Below are 23211 nucleotides of genomic sequence, written 5' to 3' on the forward strand. Positions count from 1 at the left end.
TCAAGCATAATAATGTAATATTTTTGCTATACACAATTGTACATTTTTAAAAACTTGGTAACGTGGAACGCAAGGGTGCACGGAATGATTTAAAAGGCACACAGTAGGCGGGACTTATTTAGACTGACGGGTAATTGAACGAATGGGACTTCACGATTACCACTGTTGATGAAAACGAACCAATCACAAATGACAAGGAAGCAGCACTCCTCTTTGAGCGAAATGCAAACAACGACGGAGTCACGAGAAGCATGTGCACGGCTGTGTTTGCCCTCTACAGCCCTACCTGTACAATCAATAGATTCATGGGTGTATCCCCGTCACGTTTACTTGCATGTGGCATCCGAGTTTGACGACGTCAGTATGTCATGGAAAAGAAAAAGTAAATGAACTATTTTGTGTTGTTTATTTGATAAAACAAGATGCTGCTACTACCAGCCATACATCATGGACTATGGAGAGCTACAGTCAACACACTTAATACAAGGTTTGTACTTCATATATACTAACAGACTACTTTAGCATATAGAAATACGTAACTTTGAAATTAATGTGTATTAACTACCAGCTATTGCCAGTTACCTCTCCTTTCCCCTCTCATTTCCGGTGGCAGTACGACCATCAACGGCGACATGGGCTAATCTCCCCCCTCATATTAATATCTTTATTTATTTGACAATGTTTTTGCCCATCCATCTATTGAGTGTTAAAAGTTGGCACTTTATTCGACTGTCCTTGAAAGTACCACAGTTGCTATTCATTATTAAGCCACTAGGTGGAACTCAAGGATCATGTTTACGACGTGTGTGATTAGAGAAGGTGCTGTGAAATATCTCAGAAGTTCCCCAATTTGCATTTGAAATACAGCATATTATTTACACATTTAAAACTTTCAGTAGAGAAAACACGTGAGCTCCAGTTAGCCTATATGTTCAAGGTTTTTTATTGTCCATTTATGCTTAAACTTATAGTTGAGGAACTTCAGGCACATGTTTGTTCAGAGCATACTTGCCAACCTTGAGACCTCCGATTTCGGGAGGTGGGGGGCGGGGGCGTGGTTAAGATATATATATAAGAAATACTTGACTTTCAGTGAATTCTAGCTATATATATATATATATATATATATATATATATATATATATATATATATATATATATATATATATATATATATATTAGAGATGCGCGGTTTGCGGGCACAACCGCGGAGTCCGCGGATTATCCGCGGATCGGGCGGATGAAATTTAAAAAAATTAGATTTTATACGCGGGTCGGGTCGGGTGGTTCAAATTATTAAAAAAAATTAGATTTTAAATAGATTCAGGCGGGTGGCAGTTAAACCAATTCGGAAATATATATACATAGTTAAATGTTACCCACATACGAAAAACGAGCAGGCACCTGCAGCATATGCCACAACAGAAGAAAAAAAAAGAAAAAGAGATGGACACTTTTACGGAGCGGAGAAGGGACGCCTCGCCGGGGTCCGGGACCGAGGCCCCTTCCCCCGAGAGGGCCCCACCGGGAGCCGTAGCTGAGGTGATCCGCGAGAAGGGCCCGACGCACGTCCAGGGTCACCACCGCGCCCACCACACCGACACCCCGCCTCGTCCGCCTTCGCCGCGGCCGGCGTCACGCGCAGCAGGTAAGCAGCTTACCTGCCCGCCACCCCCGTGGCCGGGGGCTCGTAACAGGGGTCACTCCGCGCGCTCCGCCCGCGCAGCTTACCTGCCCGCCACCCCTGTTGCCGGGGGCGCGTAACAGGGGTCACTCCGCGCGCAGTGCGCTCACGAAAGGGGTGGGGCTCACACCAGCAGATGACATGGCACCCCAAACCATCACTGATGGTGGAAACTTTACACTAGACTTCAGGCAACGTGGATCCTGTGCCTCTCCTGTCTTCCTCCAGACTCTGGGACCTCGATTTCCAAAGGAAATGCAAAATTTGCATGGTTGGGTGATGGTTTGGGGTGCCATGTCATCTGCTGGTGTCGGTCCACTCTGTTTCCTGAGATCCAGGGTCAACGCAGCCGTCTACCAGCATGTTTTAGAGCACTTCATGCTTCCTGCTGCTGACCTGCTCTATGGAGATGGAGATTTCAAGTTCCAACAGGACTTGGCGCCTGCACACAGCGCAAAATCTACCCGTGCCTGGTTTACGGACCATGGTATTTCTGTTCTAAATTGGCCCGCCAACTCCCCTGACCTTAGCCCCATAGAAAATCTGTGGGGTATTGTGAAAAGGAAGATGCAGAATGCCAGACCCAAAAACGCAGAAGAGTTGAAGGCCACTATCAGAGCAACCTGGGCTCTCATAACACCTGAGCAGTGCCAGAAACTCATCGACTCCATGCCACGCCGCATTAACGCAGTAATTGAGGCAAAAGGAGCTCCAAACAAGTATTGAGTATTGTACATGCTCATATTTTTCATTTTCATACTTTTCAGTTGGCCAACATTTCTAAAAATCCCTTTTTCGTATTAGCCTTAAGTAATATTCTAATTTTGTGACACACGGAATTTTGGATTTTCATTTGTTGCCACTTCAAATCATCAAAATTAAATGAAATAAACATTTGAATGCATCAGTCTGTGTGCAATGAATAAATATAATGTACAAGTTACACCTTTTGAATGCAATTACTGAAATAAATCAAGTTTTTCAAAATATTCTAATTTACTGGCTTTTACCTGTATTGTATTTGCTGACGTTGTTCTGTTGTTGTTGTCTTTCTGTCTTATCCCCTTCTTGTCCGCACAATTTCCCCCTCAGTCTTCCTTTTTTCTTCTATCCATCCTCTCCTGCTCTGGTCTGGTTGTGCCAAACATGAATATAAATCCATTTAATAAAGTTTAATACAAATAAGGCAACAAGAGCCGTATGCCACACTTCTCTTTTGTAAAGTAAATCTGTACAGCAGATTTGGGCATCTACATCAACAATATGATTTGCCTGAGTGGCTGGACAAGACAAAAACAAAACAAAACAAAACAAACAACCAAAAAAAATCCTTTGACACCTCAACTAGAAGTCAAGTCTAAACAAACATATTCTGACCTGATGAGCAACTGCACAAATAAATTGCATTTCCCCCCCCCCCCTAATCCTTTTGGCACCTCAGATATGCGTAAATCAAAAATTGCTAGTGCTTGATGACCTTGACTGATTACCTGACATTGTAAAACCTACAGTGATACTGCTCATTTCCGGGGGAAGCAGCTAGCGTGCTAATTGCTAGCTATCTTAAATGCTAACATGAATACAAGATACTTAAACATTCTGCCAAGGAAAGTATAGTGTCTGGGTGCGCATGTTGCTTATTTTTTGATTTATTTAAAATAAAACTTGGTTAAAAGATTTCAGTGTATCGTATAAGTACTTTAAGAGCACATTCAACAATACTGTGATAATGATAACCGTCCGTGATAATTTAGGTTACAATAACTGTCATATGCAATTTTAATATTGTTACATCCCTAAGTAGGCAATTCCTACATTTTGTATAATATACTGTATTTTTTTTACATCATTGATATGTAATAATATTATCTCCCTATGCCTTCCTTCCAGCAGATGGAGTCCTCTCTTCAGACACCTGTGTGATAGAGTCCCTACTTCACTGGTAGATGCTGAAACAATCTTTGCATTATCATCTGGCCATGGAAAGTGTGGAGTCGCTGTGGTCCGCATCAGTGGACCCGCATCCACCACAGCTCTTAGATGTATGGCCGGCCAGACACGCAGTCTGCCTGCTCCACGCACTGCCTTATTAAGGAGCATCAAGCATCCTCACTCTGAAGAGGTGCTGGACCGTGGCCTTGTCCTTTGGTTCCCAGGTGATTAAAATACTACATTGTTATCATCAGATTACAAAATTATGTATCAAAAATAGTATGTTTTTAATGCACTGAAGTCTTGATTGGCAATTTTAGCCTCATACAATTATCTTCTAATTATACAGTATTTGTAATTCGTAACTATCAGTAACTTATACCACTTTCCAATATCGTATACAGTATCAGGCAATTACACCAGAATACGGTGTTTCCCCTACCATTATATATCATAACATAATATTATTGATGCTTATTGTATGTATTGTATCAACAACGTATTGGACTGAAGAGAGAGAGTAAATTGTTTCAGCACTGTTTGGGATACATTTTTGGATTATGAATCAAACTTACTCCTGCTGTAATTACTGTATGGCAGGGATATTCAACTAGATTGGTTTGGGGACCATATTTCCAGAAAGCTAAGGATTGGGGAGTTTATTTAATTTGTCAGAGTTACAGGAGCGCTCTGCTGATTTTAAGAGTTCTTCCAAAAAGTGTTTGTAAAATCTTCTGCAAAATTTAGAATCTCTCACATAGATTTTGAACGGAACTTGGACCATTTGATTAGTCCAAATGATGAAAATGAGAGGTCCTAAAATGGAACCTTGAGAAACAACACCAGTATGACTAAATAATTTGAACAAATGACTACTGGCTGCATCTGAAGTAAACAAGTGACAGCAACATCTTAGTTACATAAATCACATTACCAAAAAAAAGTGTGTAACTGCCAAAAAGGAGAGGACTTAAAGGGGTGCCTTGAGGGACACCTCAGTTATGTAAACCACAAGATTGGACCGCAGTGTTCTATGTTTGCTAGCAAGGTTAAAATGTCAATGCAAGGATCTGTACATGTGTTTACAGTGGTCCAAGTTCCGCTATACAGCAGAAGCGCACTAGTATTTTTAGGAATTTGCTGAAAAATGTTTGTCTCCAAAGTTTTAAACTGAACTCTGGCAGTTATGGTGTCATTCCCGGGCTTGATTTATCCCCCGGGCCGCCACTTGAGTAGCCCTGCTGTATGGTATTTACATGATAGAGGGTTTTATAAATGTTGTGTCTTTTCTGTTCATGACTTTAGCACCCCACAGTTTTACTGGAGAGGACAGTGTTGAGTTTCATATCCATGGAGGTCCTGCTGTTACTGCTGCTGTCCTACAGGCACTCGGTAATGTTTACATTTACATTTAGAATAATATACTCTGCTATAACTTTACTGTTAATTTATCCATACATGATATATTACAGCATGTGACTTTTGTGACAGGAGGCTAGCGTGACTTAACATGCTTCAGTTGGGCCTTCTCAGGTTTTAGCACCTCATTGCATTTCCTTCTTTGGTGCTGTAGAGAGCAGTATTGCATCATTTGAAGGACACTCACCAGTCAGAACACAGGTGCTCTGAGAAAAGAGCTTTGTAACAATTTATGTTTCAACAAAAAACATTAAGAATATGACATTTTGTTTCTTTGGAAGACCAGAATTGTTTGACACTTTTGCTCTCTTGATAATGAATATAAAGTAAAAGTGAAAACTATTCAAACATTACCTCTCATTTGGAGAATCGGTTCATGTGAAGACTACCTGAGACTTCACCCTACAATTGATCGTCTCTGATTTTTGTGTGTAAGGTACATCCATTTTTATTATGTGTTTTTTGCCGCGTGTGTGTTTGTTTCTTAGGAAGCGTGCCTGGCATGAGGCCTGCTGACGCTGGGGAGTTCACGCGAAGAGCCTTTCAAGCAGGGAAACTTGACCTGACGGAGGTAGGTCAAATAAAAAACCTGGAAACTGTTGTGCAAAAATATACTGGGTAAGACATTCACAAACTCATAGGACCGTTTAATATTTTTTATCAATGTTTAGATGATAATATAAAGACACGGTCAAATTTGCAAAATTGGCCGCGAGACAATTAAAAAGAAAAGTGATTGAAAAAGATGAAATAGCAAAATAAAAATGTTGAGAAATACAAACAAACTTTCATCTATTGCTTCTTTTTAGGGACAACCGGTAGAAAATGGATGGATGTATTTTTTAATATTACAAGATAGAGCCTCCCGTCAGTGCTTCTATATCAGGAAGGGCCTACAGCCTACAGCAGAAAAGGACAACGCGCTTTTTGATTTTAGAGTCTACAAATAGCTCCTGTAGATTTTTTGCAATTCGCTTTTTTGAAAATAGTATCGAGAGGCCTTTTGAATATGGCGAGAATGCCGTCCTTTTTTTTTGGCAGACCAAGTGTGTTGTAATGTGTTAATGCGCAATAGCGAACAGCTAGCGGCTAAAAAGCAATATTATCCAATGCATATTCCAAGTAAGATACGTTTGTTACTCGGATGGTTCTTATAGAATATTCCAGTGACGTTTATGTTAACATGTTAGAGGACTTAATCTGAGTCAGGTCGTATTACGCTCATGATAAATGAGCGTAACTGAAAGTATGTTAAAGTAATTAAAACTAATTATAACTATGTAAAGCCCAAAGCAGTTTTCTCTCAGCCCAAAAGTGTGCACATTTTTGTGAAGTCTTTATTGTCCACCGGTTCACTGTCAGATGTAATGCTTCTTGAAGGTGGAGGGGCTCGGGGATCTGATCCACGCTGAGACAGAGGCCCAGAGGAGACAGGCACTTAGGCAAATGTCAGGAGAACTCGGTCGTCTCTATCAGGACTGGAGTCACAAACTGAAAAGAGTAAGTTGGCTTTGTTCACTGGCATAGATTGAAAAAAAAAGCTGGATAATAATCAGATGTTTTAGCCCATATTGACATGATAGGCATTATGTTCACACAGTTGCTGCAGATCTTTCGGCTACATGTAGATGATGTGATAAATTGACGGTGCTGCTTGAAGTGCAATACCCCATGCTTCCAAAGGGGGCTCAAAGTGAACCACTGAATGTCCTTTTCGTTTCATGCCATCCCGCCTGCTCTATTGTCTATAAAATAAATATTTGCGTGTTTATCTGTCAACAACATTTTGCACAGGAATTTCTTGTCAACATCGGCCAGTATGAAATTAGATTAGCCACTAAACTCAGAGGAAAAAGATGGCCCCATCGCACATGTTTTAATTGTTTTGAGAAAACACAAGCGAGAAGGTAGGATTAAGTGTTATTTTCATTTAATCGTAGCATGTGCACAATGTGCTGGTAAATGCTTTTTCTTTTTATGCCGCATTGTGTACCCAATATGACCGGTGAATCTACATACTGTTTATGAAGTCTATTTTCAACTGTCTGGGGAAAAAAAATAACGGTGATGTTCATCTTCAAGATATATTTTAAACATTTTCATAAGATAAATAATACTTTTGGAGAGGATGAGGTGGAGGATTTCAGTCGCAATCTGAAGGGAACGCCTCCACACACAAACAGTTTGCAAATATATGCAGAAAACGGGTTATAAATGTGACTGGAGCAAAGTTTATGCAACATTTACATCCAAGCATATTCAATTCATATGGTCTAGACCAGTGGTCCTCAACCACCGGGCCGCGGCCCGGTACCGGTCTGTGGATCGATTGGTATCGGGCCGCACAAGAAATTAAAAAAATATATTTTTATTTTTTATTTTTTTATTAAATCAACATAAATAACTCAAGATACACTTACAATTAGTGCACCAACCCAAAAAAACTCCCTCCCCCATTTACACTCATTCACACTCATTCGTACAAAAGGGTTGTTTCTTTCTGTTATTAATATTTCTGGTTGCTACATTATATATCAATATAGATCAATACAGTCTGCAGGGATACAGTCCGTAAGCACACATGATTGTATTTATTTATGACAAAAAAAAAAATACAAAAAAAATAAATAATACCATACACCCCCTCCCCCACGGGTTGACCGGTCCGCAGCTACAAAAAGGTTGGGGACCACTGGTCCAGACCACAAATAAATGTGTTGAATGTAGATTTACCTTTAAATAGGTCTGGGAGATATGGTCGAAAAATAAAATCTCAAATATTTTACCGAAAAATTCGAATTACAATTTTTACACAAAAAAAGTTTGATTTGCGATGTTTTCCCCTACTTTTTAAAGAAACCAATGAATATAAATGACAGAGATATTTTAAAACAAGTTTTGCTTTTATTTGATCAAAAACTTAGTTTGAAATGACACTGCATCTTACTCTTAGCAAAATGCTAATTGGTATAATGTTTTTCTTTTTAGACCAGATATAAATTGTACTTTTTATGCAATAATTTTTGAAAACTATTAAGCGCTTCCTCTGGGATGCTATACTTCTGCTTAAATAAAATACTTCTGGAAAAAATTTAGCATTGCACATTGCATGCAAATAAACTCCAATAAATCAATAAAAAGATACCAATAATCATTAAATAGTCATTAAAATCAGTCAGATCAATAAAGTGCAAACTTAAAACTTCTGTTTGGAAAAAATTAACTACTGGAAATAAAAATGTAGTATTGTACATTGTATACAAGTAAAACATTGAGATTACTGTACAGTGCAGTAAGTGGATAAACACAGACTTTTCCATTAAGGATACGATGGGCTCCTTGTTAGTGTTTACTGATATTAAAGACAATGTACACTTTATTGCACATGTAATATATTGACGATTAAATACGGTATAATTCCACGAGCGTTTTGCAGCAGCACACGCGTGTACAAGCGGTCCTGTGTGGAGCAGAGCGACTGCTTTTGTGATCGCTCTGTGCATTGTTTTCCTTTTATCACCATACTGTTCTTGGTACCCTGTGTAAATTATTTTACCACAGTACGCTACTTCTAAGGTGGAGTTTGTTGTTCGTTGTTGCGTTCTTGTTCGCTTTGTTAAGAGTTGCATTTCCCCCATTTGACTCGATGCTGTTTCAGATGCTGGAGTAAGTTCGATGCGGTGCTACGCTGCCTTTTTTAAAGAAACTTTGCAGCAAGCAGTCACTTGTTCCATGCCAGTTGCCGCAATTTTAAAGCACTGACTACACTTTCTTTTCTTTGGAACAAACGTCTCGCTCTCGTTAGCATTAGCTTTAACCATGTTATGCTAGGATTGTGGAACTCCGCTAAGGAAGTAAGGGGCTGGCGATGGCTACGGTAGCTCATGGGGGCGAAAAAAATATGCCGCAGAAAGAGAAGGAAAAACATATTTTTTAAAATTTTTTAACTATGTAACAAAAAACTCAAATTTACCTATGAAATCGCTTGCGCTATGTGGAAGATCTTCATGGATGCGGGCCAAGGCCTCCTGTGATTGTGCAATAATAATGCACCAGCTGCGAACAACAGGTCCACAAGGTGTTCTTCCTTAAAAAACTCCCAGAGCTGTTTCTCTGCAACTTTCTCGGTAGCAGAGTTGTTTATTTTGGTCTCATGCTTTTGGGATTGCAATAAATCATCAGTAGTAGACTGCGCAAAGCTTTTGCTGAAACCTTATTTCGACAAACAATGCAAATTGTTTTAACCATTGGCACATTCTTGCATGTGTGTATGGATTTGAGTATGGGAATATGAGCCTTCCTGTTTTTCTTCAGCTATACTACTATTGTCTGTGTTCCACAATGTCAATCAAGATACTGATTTGTGGTATGGTGGAAGTGTTTTTTTTCATTTGGATTTTTCTTCCAAAACAAGCCTTGGAATATGTTCTATTTAATTTGTTGCTTTCTATTCTTGAGTTCTTGCTGTATAAATGAAACATTTTTGCAAGTGCTCATCCGTTGCTCAATTATCGATCTGTCATCTGATGACTTTTTGTTAATATTACACTGGCCTGTCACTACAATCTACACACAATTTACCATGTAACCTCCAAAGTTGAACGCAATCTGTTCCGTGGCATTGGAACGTATAAGAATAAGAAATAATGTAAAGTGAATTATTTCACCAGAGTGAGATTGAGATTTTACATCAAATAACTTTTTCTGTCTGTTATCAGCAATGTTGGGAATAACGGCGTTACATAAAAATAGAGTTACTAACACCATTAGTTTTTTAGTAATGAGTAATCAAATTTTTATGTAATTTACAACACTGTTACCGATACATTTAATGTAACGTGGCACGCTACTTTAGATGTGGACAAGACAACTTTAGAATCCCAGCAAATTCACTTCAGGAAGTAGCTCTTTACTAGTGCAAGTGGCAATCACCACACACACACGCACACACACGAGCGCTGCTACTACTCCGTGAGGAATAATAACATTATAATTACATTCAAAACAGTGACAATCATCAACAATAATAATCCTACACTAACCTGTTTGTGGACAAGGAGAGACGAGCCATTGACGCATGTTGAATCGCTTTATTAACTATCAGTATAAATATTCCACAGCCGCTGCTGTCAACAAACTCTGTCCAGTCTGCAGACTACCAATGCTGAGCTAAAACAGCCAGTGAGCGCACACTTGCTGATGTCAACATTTACTTGGCAACAGGCAACGTCTTTTAAAAGCACACACTCATGCACTCTTCTCTCATGAAACATCTCTCAACTGCATACACCAGATAGATGAAAGTAAAAAAAAATGTAATGCATTAATTACTTTCCCTTGTAATGACTTTCTCTAGTAATGAATTACAACTATTAATAGGGATGTAACTGTATCAAATGTCACGGTACGATATTATCACGGTATTACGGCCACGGTACGATTTAATTGTGGTATATCCTTCCATCTTCTTCCGCTTATCTGAGGTTGGGTCGCGGCGCAGCAGCCTAAGCAGAGAAGCCCAGATTTCCCTCTCCCCAGCCACTTCGTCCAGCTCCTCCTGGGGGATCCTGAGGCGTTCCCTGGCCAGGTGGGAGACATATTCTCTTTCCATCGTGTCCTGGGTCTTCCTCGTGGCCCCGTTGGTCAGACGTGCCCTAAACACTCAACCCACCTCATCTGGCTCCTCTCGATGTAGAGGAGCAGCGGTTTCACTCTGAGTTCCTCCCGAATGACAGAGCTTCTCACCTTATCGCTCAACGGAGGAAACTAATTTCGGCCGCTTGTACCCGTGATCTTGTCCTTTCGGTCATAACTCAAAGCTTGTGAGGATTGGAACGTAGATCGACCGGTAAACTAAGAGGTTTGCCTTCCGACTCAGCTCTTTCTTCACCACGACGGATCAATAAAAGGTCCGCATCACCGCAGATGGCGCACCGATCCGCCTGTCGATATCACAATCCACTCTTCCCTCACTCTTGAACAAGACTCCAAGGTACTTGGAACTCTTGCACTTGGGGCAAGATCTCCTCCCCAATACGGAGATGGCAGTCCAATCTCCTTTGTGTATACCATTGTGGTATTCGTCCAAAAAAAAAAGACTTAAAAATGTTAATGTGTGTAAAATGAAGTGGCAGGAATGTTTAGGATAAAGTAAACACACTTACTGTAATTAAACACAAACATAATGCCAATATGTTCTAATCATATTTATTACTATGAACATACGTTTTTAGCTACAAATAATTGTGCACGGACAGCCACTGTTTCAAGCAAATATTTTAAAAAGTTTCTAAATTGGCCCTAGTGTGTGAATGTGAGTGTGAATGTTGTCTGTCTATCTGTGTTGGCCCTGTGATGAGGCGGCCACTTGTCCAGGGTGTACCCCGCCTTCCGCCCGAATGCAGCTGAGGTAGGCTCCAGCACCCGCCGCAACCCCAAAAGTGACAACCGGTAGAAAATGTATGGATAGTTGCGTGTCTTTAAAGTGCACTGCAAAAAGTCAGTGTTCAAAAACAAGAAAAAAAAATACAAAAATTAGGGGTATTTAATTTGATCTAAGCAAAATTATCTGCCAATAGAACAAGAAAATTTGGCTTGTCAAGACTTTCCAAAACAACTAAAATTAGCTAACCTCAATTAACCCAAAAATACCTTAAAATAAGTATATTCTCACTAATAACAAGTGCACTTTTCTTGGTAGAAAAAAAAGAGACCTTTTTGCTCAATATGTTGAAAAATATTCTTAAATTAAGTAAATGCTAGTGCCATTATCTTGACATAATGATATGCGCTCGGCATTACATTTCTTGAAACCAGCAAACTTATACTAAAAACTAATTTATTGTTCTTCATGGAAAGGCAACAAGGCAACCGCTTGTTACTCTTGGGGTTTCCTAGCCGCCCAGGCAAATCATATGGTCTAAAAATGCATTTTTACATCGATAACATGACATCATCGCGCCAAGTGCGTGCTCTTTCAGTCAATTAGTGCGCATATATACAGCCCGACCCCTGGCCCAAATTTTTTTAATTGTAATTTGGAAGAATTTATCTGAATGTGCATTAACTATTTCTGTTCAAAATGTTTTGAAATGTCAAATGTTAAAATATTAACTGTCAGTTTACTGTACTGTGCCAACTGTACTACTATATGGGTACGTATTTTCTATTGTTTCATTGAAAATAAAACAGCAAAGTCAATTTGGCTGTCATCTGTTTTAATTATGAGACAAAATTGTGTCAATCATGATTTTTTTTTTCATGCTTGAAATAAGAAATTATTACTTTAAAAAATAGTTTTATACTTGTGAGTGTTGATGACACAGCTTTGCAACAGTTGATATTCTAGTTTCAAGCATGGTTTACTCAATATAGGTCATAACATCTCAGCAACAAGCTGTAATATCTCACTGAGATAATTTAGGACCAAAACCCTTAAAACAAGTAAAAGACTCTAACATAAAATCTGCTTAGTGAGAAGAATTATCTTAGACAGAAAATTAGCAATATCACCCATATTTGAGCTATTTATTCTTACTTAGATTTCAGTTTTTGCAGTGTGACAATGTAAATATCCAATGTAAAACAATAATGTTCACTTTAGTGTCTTTCAACTTTTACTTTCTGAGAAGCAGTGTCCCATACAGTGTACCGGTACATGATTATATAAGTCTGGAATATGCTGTTTCTCAGAAAAGTTAACCAACAATTTAACTTTTAATAATGCAAATACCTCACAAACTGATGTTTGGCTTCGCTGGCTTCAAATATCTTTTTTGGATGACAGTTTATGAGGTGGCGACTTGTCCAAGGTGTACGCTGCCTTCCACCCAAGTGCAGCTGGATAGGCTCCAGCACGCTCGCGACATCCTGTGACAAGCGGTGGAAAAATGGATAGATGGATTGAGGATTTATCAAGTAGTTTTTCCAGTTTCCTCATATTTCCCACATTGAACTTTTTTTTTGGTAATTACTTCCGTACGGTGCGACGTGACCGGCTGGCTCTGTGTCGCCTTGGAAAAGCTGGAGACGAAAGTGGCACGTATTGCTTTGCAGAATGCTGACTTTCTTACCTCCGCCAGGGTTGGTTTGTCTGTTTGTTGGCAACGCAACTTAAACAGTTATGGATACATTTTCATGACATATTTTAGGAAATGTTTGCTTACGACGCCCCAAGCACCTTACTTGGCGCCCTGCGCTGCGCAGAAGATTCTGGTAGATGTAGTTTATTTTCAGCCCAGGCCAACGCTAAAGCGCCTGAAAAAAAAACTACACACCAAGTTTGTGTTTGTTACCGTCAGTCTTCACAGTATTATTGTGAAGACTTTGAAATCGAAAGTCTGCGATATCTACAGTACCATTATACCCTTATCTATTAAATACTAATTCCATTAGTAATTCACTCACTTTCTTGGGAAAGTAACAAGTAACTGTAATTAATTACTTTTTTAAAGTAATTTTCTTAACAGTGGTTATCACTAAGGACATTTTTGGTAATCATGAGATGACCCTTTTCAAAAAATGGTGGAGCTTTACTCTTACCTCAATTTAGTGACCCATGTTTCATTTCAATTTGGTAGAGACTTGGACTTTTTTAAGCTGAGGTCAGTGGGTTCCACAAATGCTTACTGATGCCCCCCGCCATGTCTCTACAGTGTCTTGCCCATGTGGAAGCCTTCATAGACTTCAGTGAGGATGAGCTCATTGAGGATGGAGTCTTAAACAAAGGTATGTATGAGCTTTAAAAAAAAAAAGAAAGAAGAAGACAGTCCTCCCGAGAGGTTCAGAGGAAGGTACGAAGGTCCGAGGTCTTTTGGAGAGAGATGTCAGGCTGGCTTTCCTGTTTGGTCATTTAACTGGCCATCGTGTGCGTTTTCTGCGCCACAGGGAGATACCGCAGACATCAAAATGTTCAAAAGACAGTTTCCTTTTAGGAAGTGTGGAGAGAAGAGCAGCGGGACAGTGGAGGCATTTGTCTTGCCTTCAAAGGGGCAACCTGCCACAGTGCTCACAGGAATAGTACGGTCAGCAGCACCGGGTCTCTGCACAAGTTTCCCAAGTGTTTGTGTGTCGTGTGTATGAGGGATGTCTCCCCAGAGTCTGTCGCCTGCTGTCTGGCACTGGCACAGTTTTTTCGAGCCCTCAGATGTTGTCAGGTTTCGACACAATACAGCCTGTGAACTCTTATTTGTTTTGGTGGCACGGAATGTTGGCTCACGCCTCAGAGGTGCAAATAATAATAGACTTCATATTTTAAAATAGTAAGCCTGGCACAAATTCCTTCCCTTTGCACACGCAAGCATGCAGGACAGAAGTTTTTTGTACTAAGTTTGTTGCTACTGCAAACCGGTTTAATTAATGTCAATTTTGGATGATGAATATGCTGCAGAATCTCGAAAATGAAAAATAATTTTTATGAATTTTCCTGTAAGTTACATAGGAAAAACTTGGTGTGAGCCAGATGTTTCCCGAAACAAACAATGTCTTTTTTCGTTAGATTAGAAAAGTGGACTAGGAGGTGAAGTTGAGCACGATACCTCCGTCATGTCCTGTTCCTGTGTTTTCCACCCACACAGTTGACGCAATGGTCCGTGATCTGCAAGGCGAGATGGAGCGACACCTACAGGACGAGAGGAGGGGCGAACGACTACGTAGCGGTGTGCAGGTGGTCATCGCAGGAGCCACCAATGCTGGGAAAAGCAGCCTCCTCAACATGCTGTGTAAGACAAGCAGCACACTCTAACACCATGAGTGAATAATACGATTATATTGATGCATAAAACTTTTTTTTTTCAAATCACAAAAGTATGTCTGTAGAACACTAACATTATTTGCAGAGAAAGAAGGTAGAATTTGTCCATGATCAGCAACATTTTTGCTGATCATGTACATCGTTTGATTGCTTTTACATGCATCACAGCACACATACATTACAATACTAGAATGGATACACTGATTAGGGCCGCATCCATTTAAGGAGTAGTCATAATGTATGATTTGAATAAATGTCAGAATAAAAAATAGTGTATTATTCTAGGGCATTGATCAAATTGATTAATTCGATTAGAAAAAAGCCGTGATTTGTTATTTTGTTGCTTAGATGATTTGTTTGATGAGTAAAATACACTTGACATTAAATTATATGGATGATTTAAAACCGAAAAAGACAGACATTGTTATTTAAAACTGAAAAAGACAGACGTTGTGATGAAATGTTTGCACTGCTAAACAGAGCTGGCATTTCACAATAGTACTGCATCAATGATGCAGCACATTACCAGAACTCAGCCTGCATATTTAAGAGCAGCAAACAAGCAGAACAAGGTAAAAGTTTATTTTGAGAACTAACAACATATTTTATGTTTGACTTGCAAAACAAATGTTTTATTCAAACACATGGGAGGACATGTTAGCATCTACAATTGTTATGTTAATGCTAACCAAATTTTTGTCCAAATAACAAACATCCAATTAATACCTTTTCAAATGTGTTAAATTGTTAAATACATAGTCACTCAATTTATCTTTTTGTTTAGTTTGGTCTTTTTTTTCAGTTTGGTTCTTTACTTATTATCTATTGCCTGGTTTATGTTAATCTGGCTCCACAGTTTTTTTTGGTTTGTTTTTTAACTTTTTAAATTTAGTTTTTATTGTGAGCAATATGTAATGATGCTCCCATTGTAAAAGTGCAATTTCAATGTTATGTGTATTTATAATTAGAATTTTTTTTAAAGGTCATTAGAAAAATGTTAACTATTTTCCCTAAAAGTCGCATTGAGGCTAGAAAGTGTTTTTTTAAATTATTCGATTAATCCAACAATCCCTATTTTATACTACATACTGCAGTCTTTTATACTACATACTGCAGTCTGTTTTAAAACTTAATGTACTTTTTGTGTGAGAGACAAAAAGTGAGCAAAATAAATTAGTTTAGAAATACAAATGAACTTTCTGTTGTTGCCTCTTTTTGTTTTTTTTGTTTTAAAGTCATTAGCAAGACGGATCGGCTGCTTGTTGAGAAGAGTGTTACACGCTTTCTCTAAAAGTATCAGTAGGACTAGTAAGTTGTCGGATTTGTTGTTAGTAAATCTACAGGGGTCTGAATCCTTGCTAAATATAGCGACAATGTCCCTAAGTTGGCAACACGGATCCCTTCTGCTAGGTTGTCTTATTCTCTGGCATACCGGCAGCTAAGACGCGGAATTACAACTAGCTACATTCACACACGGTGGCACTGGAGGGACGTGCGATGGGAGAGCAGCTGCTCAAAAGCAAAGGTGAACAGGTTGTGCCAAATTAGTCACAAATAATTGAATATTTTTTAATCTTGTATTTGTCTTCCGTAAGACTGACCGCATAATACAAATAGCTCTCAGAATGATTTTTGCAAACTAGAACCACAATTAGCATGTCAGTCAAAACTGAACATTGCAATTGCATTTGTAAAGTTATAATTGTTGCTACATATTAGATTGTTCGGGTGGTCATACAGCTGACATATGCTGTATGCCAGTTTATATATAGAAACAACTTTACGGTACATGCAGTATGTTTTACACGTACAGTAGAAGCGATGTCACCTGCAAACATGCACCACTGCCTTCCTTTCGAGCCATTATGAATTTCTTATCTTACTTTAGCCTAGTATCCCCTCCTTATTTATATTTTATTACACATGTGTTGTTTATATTGCAAGCCTGTATCTGTTTGGCATATTGTATCCTGAAAGCATTTAGAACCGTGTGTTGTATAAACTAACCTGAGTGGGGTCTTGCGTAGTCTCCTCAGAGCTTCCTATTACAATAATAGGTCTATTTGTCAGAGGGTGTCACAGTTTCCTGTTCTGATTAGTCTTTTGATAGACACCTTGCCATTGGTGATGAAAAAGGTCTTGTTAAAGAGAAAAAGTAGTTCCCACAGTCAAATCAATTCTGGAAAATTTATTTAACATGCATTAAAAAACATAACGCGGTACGGTAATCAGTGTAATTGTACCATAGCCAGTCCAGAAAACTACAAATTTTGAATTTAGACAATGAAATCAAATGGACTATGGTTAGGGATGATGTTTGATAAGAAATTATCGAGTTCGAGCCTATTATCGAATCCTCTTATCGAACCGATTCTGTGATCACTATAGGTGTTTAAATAATAATATAGTGTTAAATAAAATCAGTCCCTTGGGCACAAAACTGAAAATAATACAGCTCTCCAAAAAGTGCAATTCTGCTGCTATTTGACATAACTGTTTGTTATGATGCTTTGACATTTTTGCACTTCATTTCTTTATTGAAAGAAAATTCTATGAAGAGAAAAGTTGTTTGCAAATGTGGTTACAATGCTAAAAAATGAAAAGTTAAAGCTAAAAAAAGAAATACACTTTATTGAGTTAACATTATTTCTTTATAGGGGGAAAGATGTGATGTTATGAGCTAGGGAATACAACCAACTACACTACCCAGCATGCAACGGGAGTGACTAGCATGCGCGGTAGCCCCGAAAAGTTTTGTTGCATGTCACCACTCGGCAGCTAAGAATGAGGTTATGAGCACACTGTGAAAGTAAACGTCAAGAACTCAGCCAATACGCCTCAACTGCATTATTTATAATTAGACAGACAACACATATACAGTGTGATTTTGTTTTGTTTACAAGGAAAGAAAAACAAAAGTTAAAAAAGGGAGATGTCATATATGTTGTATGTGCTGCGGTTGCTTTAAGAACGTTGCGACAGCTGCCGTAAAGGAGGTGCGTTGCTAGCCTGGTTGCTATGTTTCCGGTTGGTCGTAAAAGTGTTCGTCATTTGTTTGTACCCTGCTCAAATTTCTCAGTAAAGTTATTCATTGGATTATACCTTTTGTTTTGAACTTTATTACACCTTGGAGCACTTTTTCCGTTCCATTTTTTACTGCTTTCGCTATCTGCGCCTAATGACTGAGCTACGTGACGTCATTTCTTGTGATGTAACACGGAGCATTTCTGGTCGGGACGGGATTCGTTCCGAGGGATTCGAATACAGAACCAACTCTTTTTCTTTACTATAGTGGTCTCGATAACGGGGACCGGTTCTCAAAAAGGGATTCGAGTCCGAGGACTCGGTTCTTTTCTTATCGAACAACCGGGAAAATCGGTTTCGAGTATCATCCCTAACTATGGTTGTGACACTAGAACTGAGAGCACAGCGAGGAAATTAGAAAGCATATGTGCTTTATTCAAATCTTTTTTTTTAATCCAGGCCGTAGACCTGCAGCTATTGTGTCCCCCATTGCTGGAACCACCAGGGATGTAGTGGAGACGTCTCTGGACATCGGTGGCTTTCCTGTACTCTTGAGTGACACAGCGGGCCTCAGAGACTGTGTGGACCTGGTTGAGCAAGAGGGGGTCCGTCGAGCTCGTGAAAGGTAGTAAAATGTTTACGTTACAGCTCAAACTGTAGGTTGTCCTTATGTCCCTAACAGGTGACAGAACAAATTAGCTCTGGGACCCACAGCCGATGTGTACAAAAACAAAGAAAGGAAGAAATAAGTCATTGCTCTTCCTCTGTGCATCAACCTATATGTGTCAGACGGCTTTCTAACTGGCACAACTTGTATTATTGCTGAGCCATGGATATAAATACATGGAAACAACACTCCTGGGAGGTTGCATACTGAAGAGGTACCTTTCCTTGATGTATTTACAACATTGCATAGAGAATGGACACATCGCGAGACATTTACTGACAGCCGCTTCCCCTGTTTACACCAAGGAAGAATAGCATTGTTTGTTACAGCCGTCATCACCGCTTAATCCTTGGCTAACTAGATGACACTCACCAGCGAGTAGTTGTCAAATTTGCATAACGCATTTGCAAGTGAAGGAAACACAAAAAAACCTAAATCAATATAGTAAGAACTACAAATCAACTTTCTTCTGCGGCTTTTTGGGGGTCATTTTGTTCCCGATGTCACAAATACAGAGTATCCTGTTAGTGCTTTTAGATGGGGCAGGGGCGCAGAGAAGCACTTGATGCTCGTTGAGAAGAGTGATACATGCTTTTCTGTCGGGCCATGTCCACAGAACACTGATACTTTTATAAGGTGTTAAAACATCTCTATCCACATGTGTGCATCATCTAATACAAATTAACGCTAAGCGAGCTTAAAACAACAGAAGAATAAGTCACTGATTAGTTCACTTGAACAGAAGTGGAGTTGGAACCATGTTACAGCAGAAAGTTAGCAGATATTAACAGGAGAGTAACAAGTACTTTAATAAGAGTTAGTGCTTTCTTGCTGTTTGTCATGTCCCAGACATACAGTGCATCCGGAAAGTATTCACAGAGCTTCACTTTTTCTACATTTTATTATGTTACATCCTTATTTAAAAATGGAATACATTTATTTTGTTCTCAAAATTCTACAGATAATACCCCAAAATGACAATGTGAAAATGTTTTTTGTTTTTTTTTACATTTTGCAGCTTTATTAAAAAGAAAAAAAGAAAAAATCACATGTACATAAGTATTCACAGCTTTTGCTCAATTCTTTGTTGATGCACCTTTGGCAGCAATTACAGCCTTTTTGAATGGGATGCAACAAGCTTGGGAAACCTATCTTTGAGCAGTTTAGCCCATTCCACTTTGCTCATTCCTCTTTGAAGAACCTCTCAAGCTCCATCAGGTTGGATGGGAAGTGTTGGTTTTCATCCAGGATGTCTCTGTACATCATCCGGGATGTCTCTGTACATTGCTGCATTTGTCTTAGTTAGGGCTGCAACAACTAATCGATTAAATCGATTAAAATCGATTATAAAAATAGTTGGCGATTAATTTAGTCATCGATTCGTTAGATCTATGCTATGCACATGCGCTAAGAGTACGTTTTTTTACATTTTTTTTTACCTTTATTAATAAACTGTACGGTACGTGTATTTGTATCGAACCGTTTCAATACGGGGGTTTCGGTTCGGTGCGGAAGTGTACCGAACGAGTTTCCACACGGACATATTAAGTAGCGTACTGCACGTTGTGTAAACAATACGGTACTCAAAATGCCGGACATTTGAGGCATTTAAGAAACTCCGCCCTGACAGCTCCGCAAAAGAGGACATGTCCGGTGAAAAGAGGACGTATGGTCAGTCTATCCTAGCCCGTTAGCTGCTAGCATGCTAGCAAAAGAGGACATGTCCGGTGAAACCGATCTAGCAGCGACCGGCCTAGGATAGACTGATCATACGCCCTCTTTTCACCGGACATGTCCTCTTTTGTGGAGCTGTCCGGGCGGTGTTTCTTAAATGCCTCAAATGTCCGGCATTTTGAGTTATGGTTGCGTGTATTAACAATGTACGTTCAGGGTTAAGAAGGTTAAAAACTAAACAAATTGTGCGTGCAGCAGCATTCGTGAGGGAGGGGCAGAGACAGAGAGAGCGAGAGAGTTATGATAAACGCGCATGCGTTGCCAGGCTCTGCTTTTTATCGATAGATTTATCAGATTTAATTTTTTATTATCTATAGCAGGGGTGTCAAAAGTGTGCATTTTTGTAACATTTTCCTTGTTTTATTTGGCAAGTTGAAAGAACGCCAGTATGCTGTTTTTTTTTTCAATAAAATACTGGAAAGGATAGAAATGTTTTTTGTCTCTTTTATCCGATTATAAATCGATTAATCAAAGTAATAATCGACAGATTAATCGATCATCAAATGAATCGTTAGTTGCAGCCCCAGTCTTAGTCTAGTCAGGGAGGTGACCAAGAACCCGATGGTCACTCTGTCAGAGCTACAGCGTTCCTCTGTGGAGAGAGGAAAACATTCCAGAAGGACAACCATCTGTGCAGCAATCCACCAATCTCTGCAGCAATTCACCAATCACTGTATGGCCAAGCGGAAGCCATGTCTGAGTAAAAAGTTGGCCAAAATGCACCTGAAAGACTCTCAGATCATGAGAAACTAAATTCTCTGGTCTGATGAGACAAAAATTCATTCTTATACAGTCGTCCTCGTTAGTTGCTGTTTAATGGATACGGACTTAACCGTAATTAATTAATTTCCGTGAAGTTGAAATCATTAATGATAATATTTCCATAACTAGAACATATGAAACTTTTAACTACCTTCAAAATATGTTTTTCAACATTATTATAGCCCGAGACATGAAGTAACGACCTTAAGTCACCTTGACACTCTTTTAATCCAATATAGTAATGGTTCCTGCGACTTAACCAATCAGTGGCCACGATACTTAACAGCAGGCTGTGATTGATTTGGTCTTCTCTATGGCCAGTACTACTGTAGTATTGAGTTTTTTATGCATTTAGCCATTTGAATGCTTAAAAATGCATAATTTAGGGCAAAAATTTAATAACAAATGAAAAAATCTGCGATGTAATAAATCCCTATGGTAGACTTTAAAATAAATCCACATCGCCACATATGCGTTTTTAACATTCAAATTAAGAAAGCAAAACAAAAATATACATTGTAAATTAACTCAATAATGTTCTGTGTACGATCAGTATGGTAAGCTGTTATCTCGACACAAATTCAATTACAATGCTGCTTTTAAATACATTAGCGTAAAATGGTTTCGTTAATTATATTTTATTTTCTAAACAAATCAGCTTTTGCTGGACTTGGTTTCCCCCCTAATATTTTCCCTGATAACAGTCTATTATATAAAATAACATTTGCATTTCATTTCAAGCCTCTGCCACCTTAAGAGACAAACCTGACAAACTAAATAAAAAAATAATGTCATCTAAAGACAAATAAGACAGTAAAGCTATTTTCAGTATTTATGTTGAGGGAAGCTGCAGTTTGTATAGGAAGGGCGTGCAGTTTGCGTTGTATAGAAAAACTTTGTGTGCATGCCCAGGTCAGACACTTGTGACCTGGGTCACTACAGGAAGGATGTGGTAAGTACAAGCATCCGCTGCTGCCGTTGCTGCTGCTGCTACTACCTCCTCACATGGGATGGAGGTGCACCAGGGGTGGGGCTGGCGGATGCTCAAAGGAAGCAACCTTGGAAAATATAGTTCCTGTGGAATTTATTTTAAATTGAAATACGAATTGACTCGTATGAATTAACTAGACAAACCTAAAGAGATTATTCAGCAGGCTTTAACTAAGACAAGACTCTTTTTTTTTTTAATTCGGAACAAATACATGCAGCCAAAGTCTGTTTTTTCCAAGATTCATTCTTAGTGCCTGATTTTAAATGTTGTATTTTCAAGTTTAAAACATTGTAAATGAACTATAGTGTATGTATATAGTAAATATAAAGTATTTATAGTATGTTTTGCTTTCTTTACATTTTACCCCTTCTTCCTACATTACTGCAGAACAGAATGTAGTTAGTTAATAGCATTTTCTATCTTAAGTTAGATTAATACAATTGAGTGTTTTTATGTTTTTTTATCACTACTGCAAAAGATTGTCAATTTACACTTTAACATCTTTTTATATAATAGTCCCTTGATATAATACCGTAGTACGTATATCAATTGTGTACTTGTCATCTAAACTTAGATTGATGTAAATGTTATATTAATGTATAAGGCAGTGTTTTTTAACCATAGGGCCAGGGCCGTGTTGGGCCGTAAGAATTTAAACGCAATAAAAATTGAATATTTTTTCAAATCGTTTACATCATTGCAAGCCTCGTTCCAACTTTGTTGAGTAGATGGCATGGTAACTCTGCTTTTTAACACTGCTCATACGCACATGGTCTGCCAGAGAATAAGAAGATGCAGCAGGAAGGATCAGGGTTGCCAACTTAGCATATTTAGCAAGTATTCAGACCCCTTTAGATTCTGAGTCAGAAAAATGACGAGTTAAGCAACTATTTCTGGACTTATTGGACACTTTTGAAGACAATATAAAGTTAACTACATGCATATGTACAGAACACTGCAGATGGTATGGTTTATACAATTAGGAGGTGTACTTTTGCTAATACGTTAATAAATATACTGTTTCTGTGGACAATGTTTTGTTGATAGTGTAGCAATTAATTTTTAGAAAGCTGTGTTGTCTTTGTTTTCTCCAGAGTTGAGCAAGCAGACCTGACTTTGGTGGTCGTCGATTGCAGTCGCCTCCCCATGGATGTCCAGCAAGTTGCAGCCTTTCTTCAGGACCACTTGGGAAGTGTCCTGTCCACTCAGGAGCACATTCACACCGGTACAGTATCCAAATAGACTAG

General features: G+C 38.8%; 1 protein-coding gene across 8 annotated transcripts in view; it reads left to right on the forward strand.

Moving 5' to 3' along the window:
* Nucleotides 1-241: 241 nt before the first annotated feature.
* gtpbp3 (GTP binding protein 3, mitochondrial) overlaps nt 242-23211 on the forward strand; it is a 70393-nt gene continuing 47423 nt past the window's right edge. For 7 of the 8 annotated variants that reach the window (XM_061975846.2, XM_061975844.2, XM_061975845.2 and 4 more), the window contains exons 1-9: nt 242-487; nt 3575-3840; nt 4922-5008; nt 5524-5606; nt 6416-6535; nt 13690-13762; nt 14611-14754; nt 18270-18435; nt 23059-23189. In XM_061975846.2, the coding sequence (XP_061831830.2) occupies nt 423-487; nt 3575-3840; nt 4922-5008; nt 5524-5606; nt 6416-6535; nt 13690-13762; nt 14611-14754; nt 18270-18435; nt 23059-23189 (1135 nt within the window). In that variant the 5' untranslated portion in view covers nt 242-422. The remainder of the gene's footprint in view (nt 488-3574; nt 3841-4921; nt 5009-5523; nt 5607-6415; nt 6536-13689; nt 13763-14610; nt 14755-18269; nt 18436-23058; nt 23190-23211) is intronic. The other variant, XM_061975847.2, reaches the window with a different exon arrangement.

The sequence above is a fragment of the Nerophis lumbriciformis genome, linkage group LG14, assembly GCF_033978685.3.
Source record: "Nerophis lumbriciformis linkage group LG14, RoL_Nlum_v2.1, whole genome shotgun sequence".
NCBI lineage: Eukaryota > Metazoa > Chordata > Actinopteri > Syngnathiformes > Syngnathidae > Nerophis > Nerophis lumbriciformis.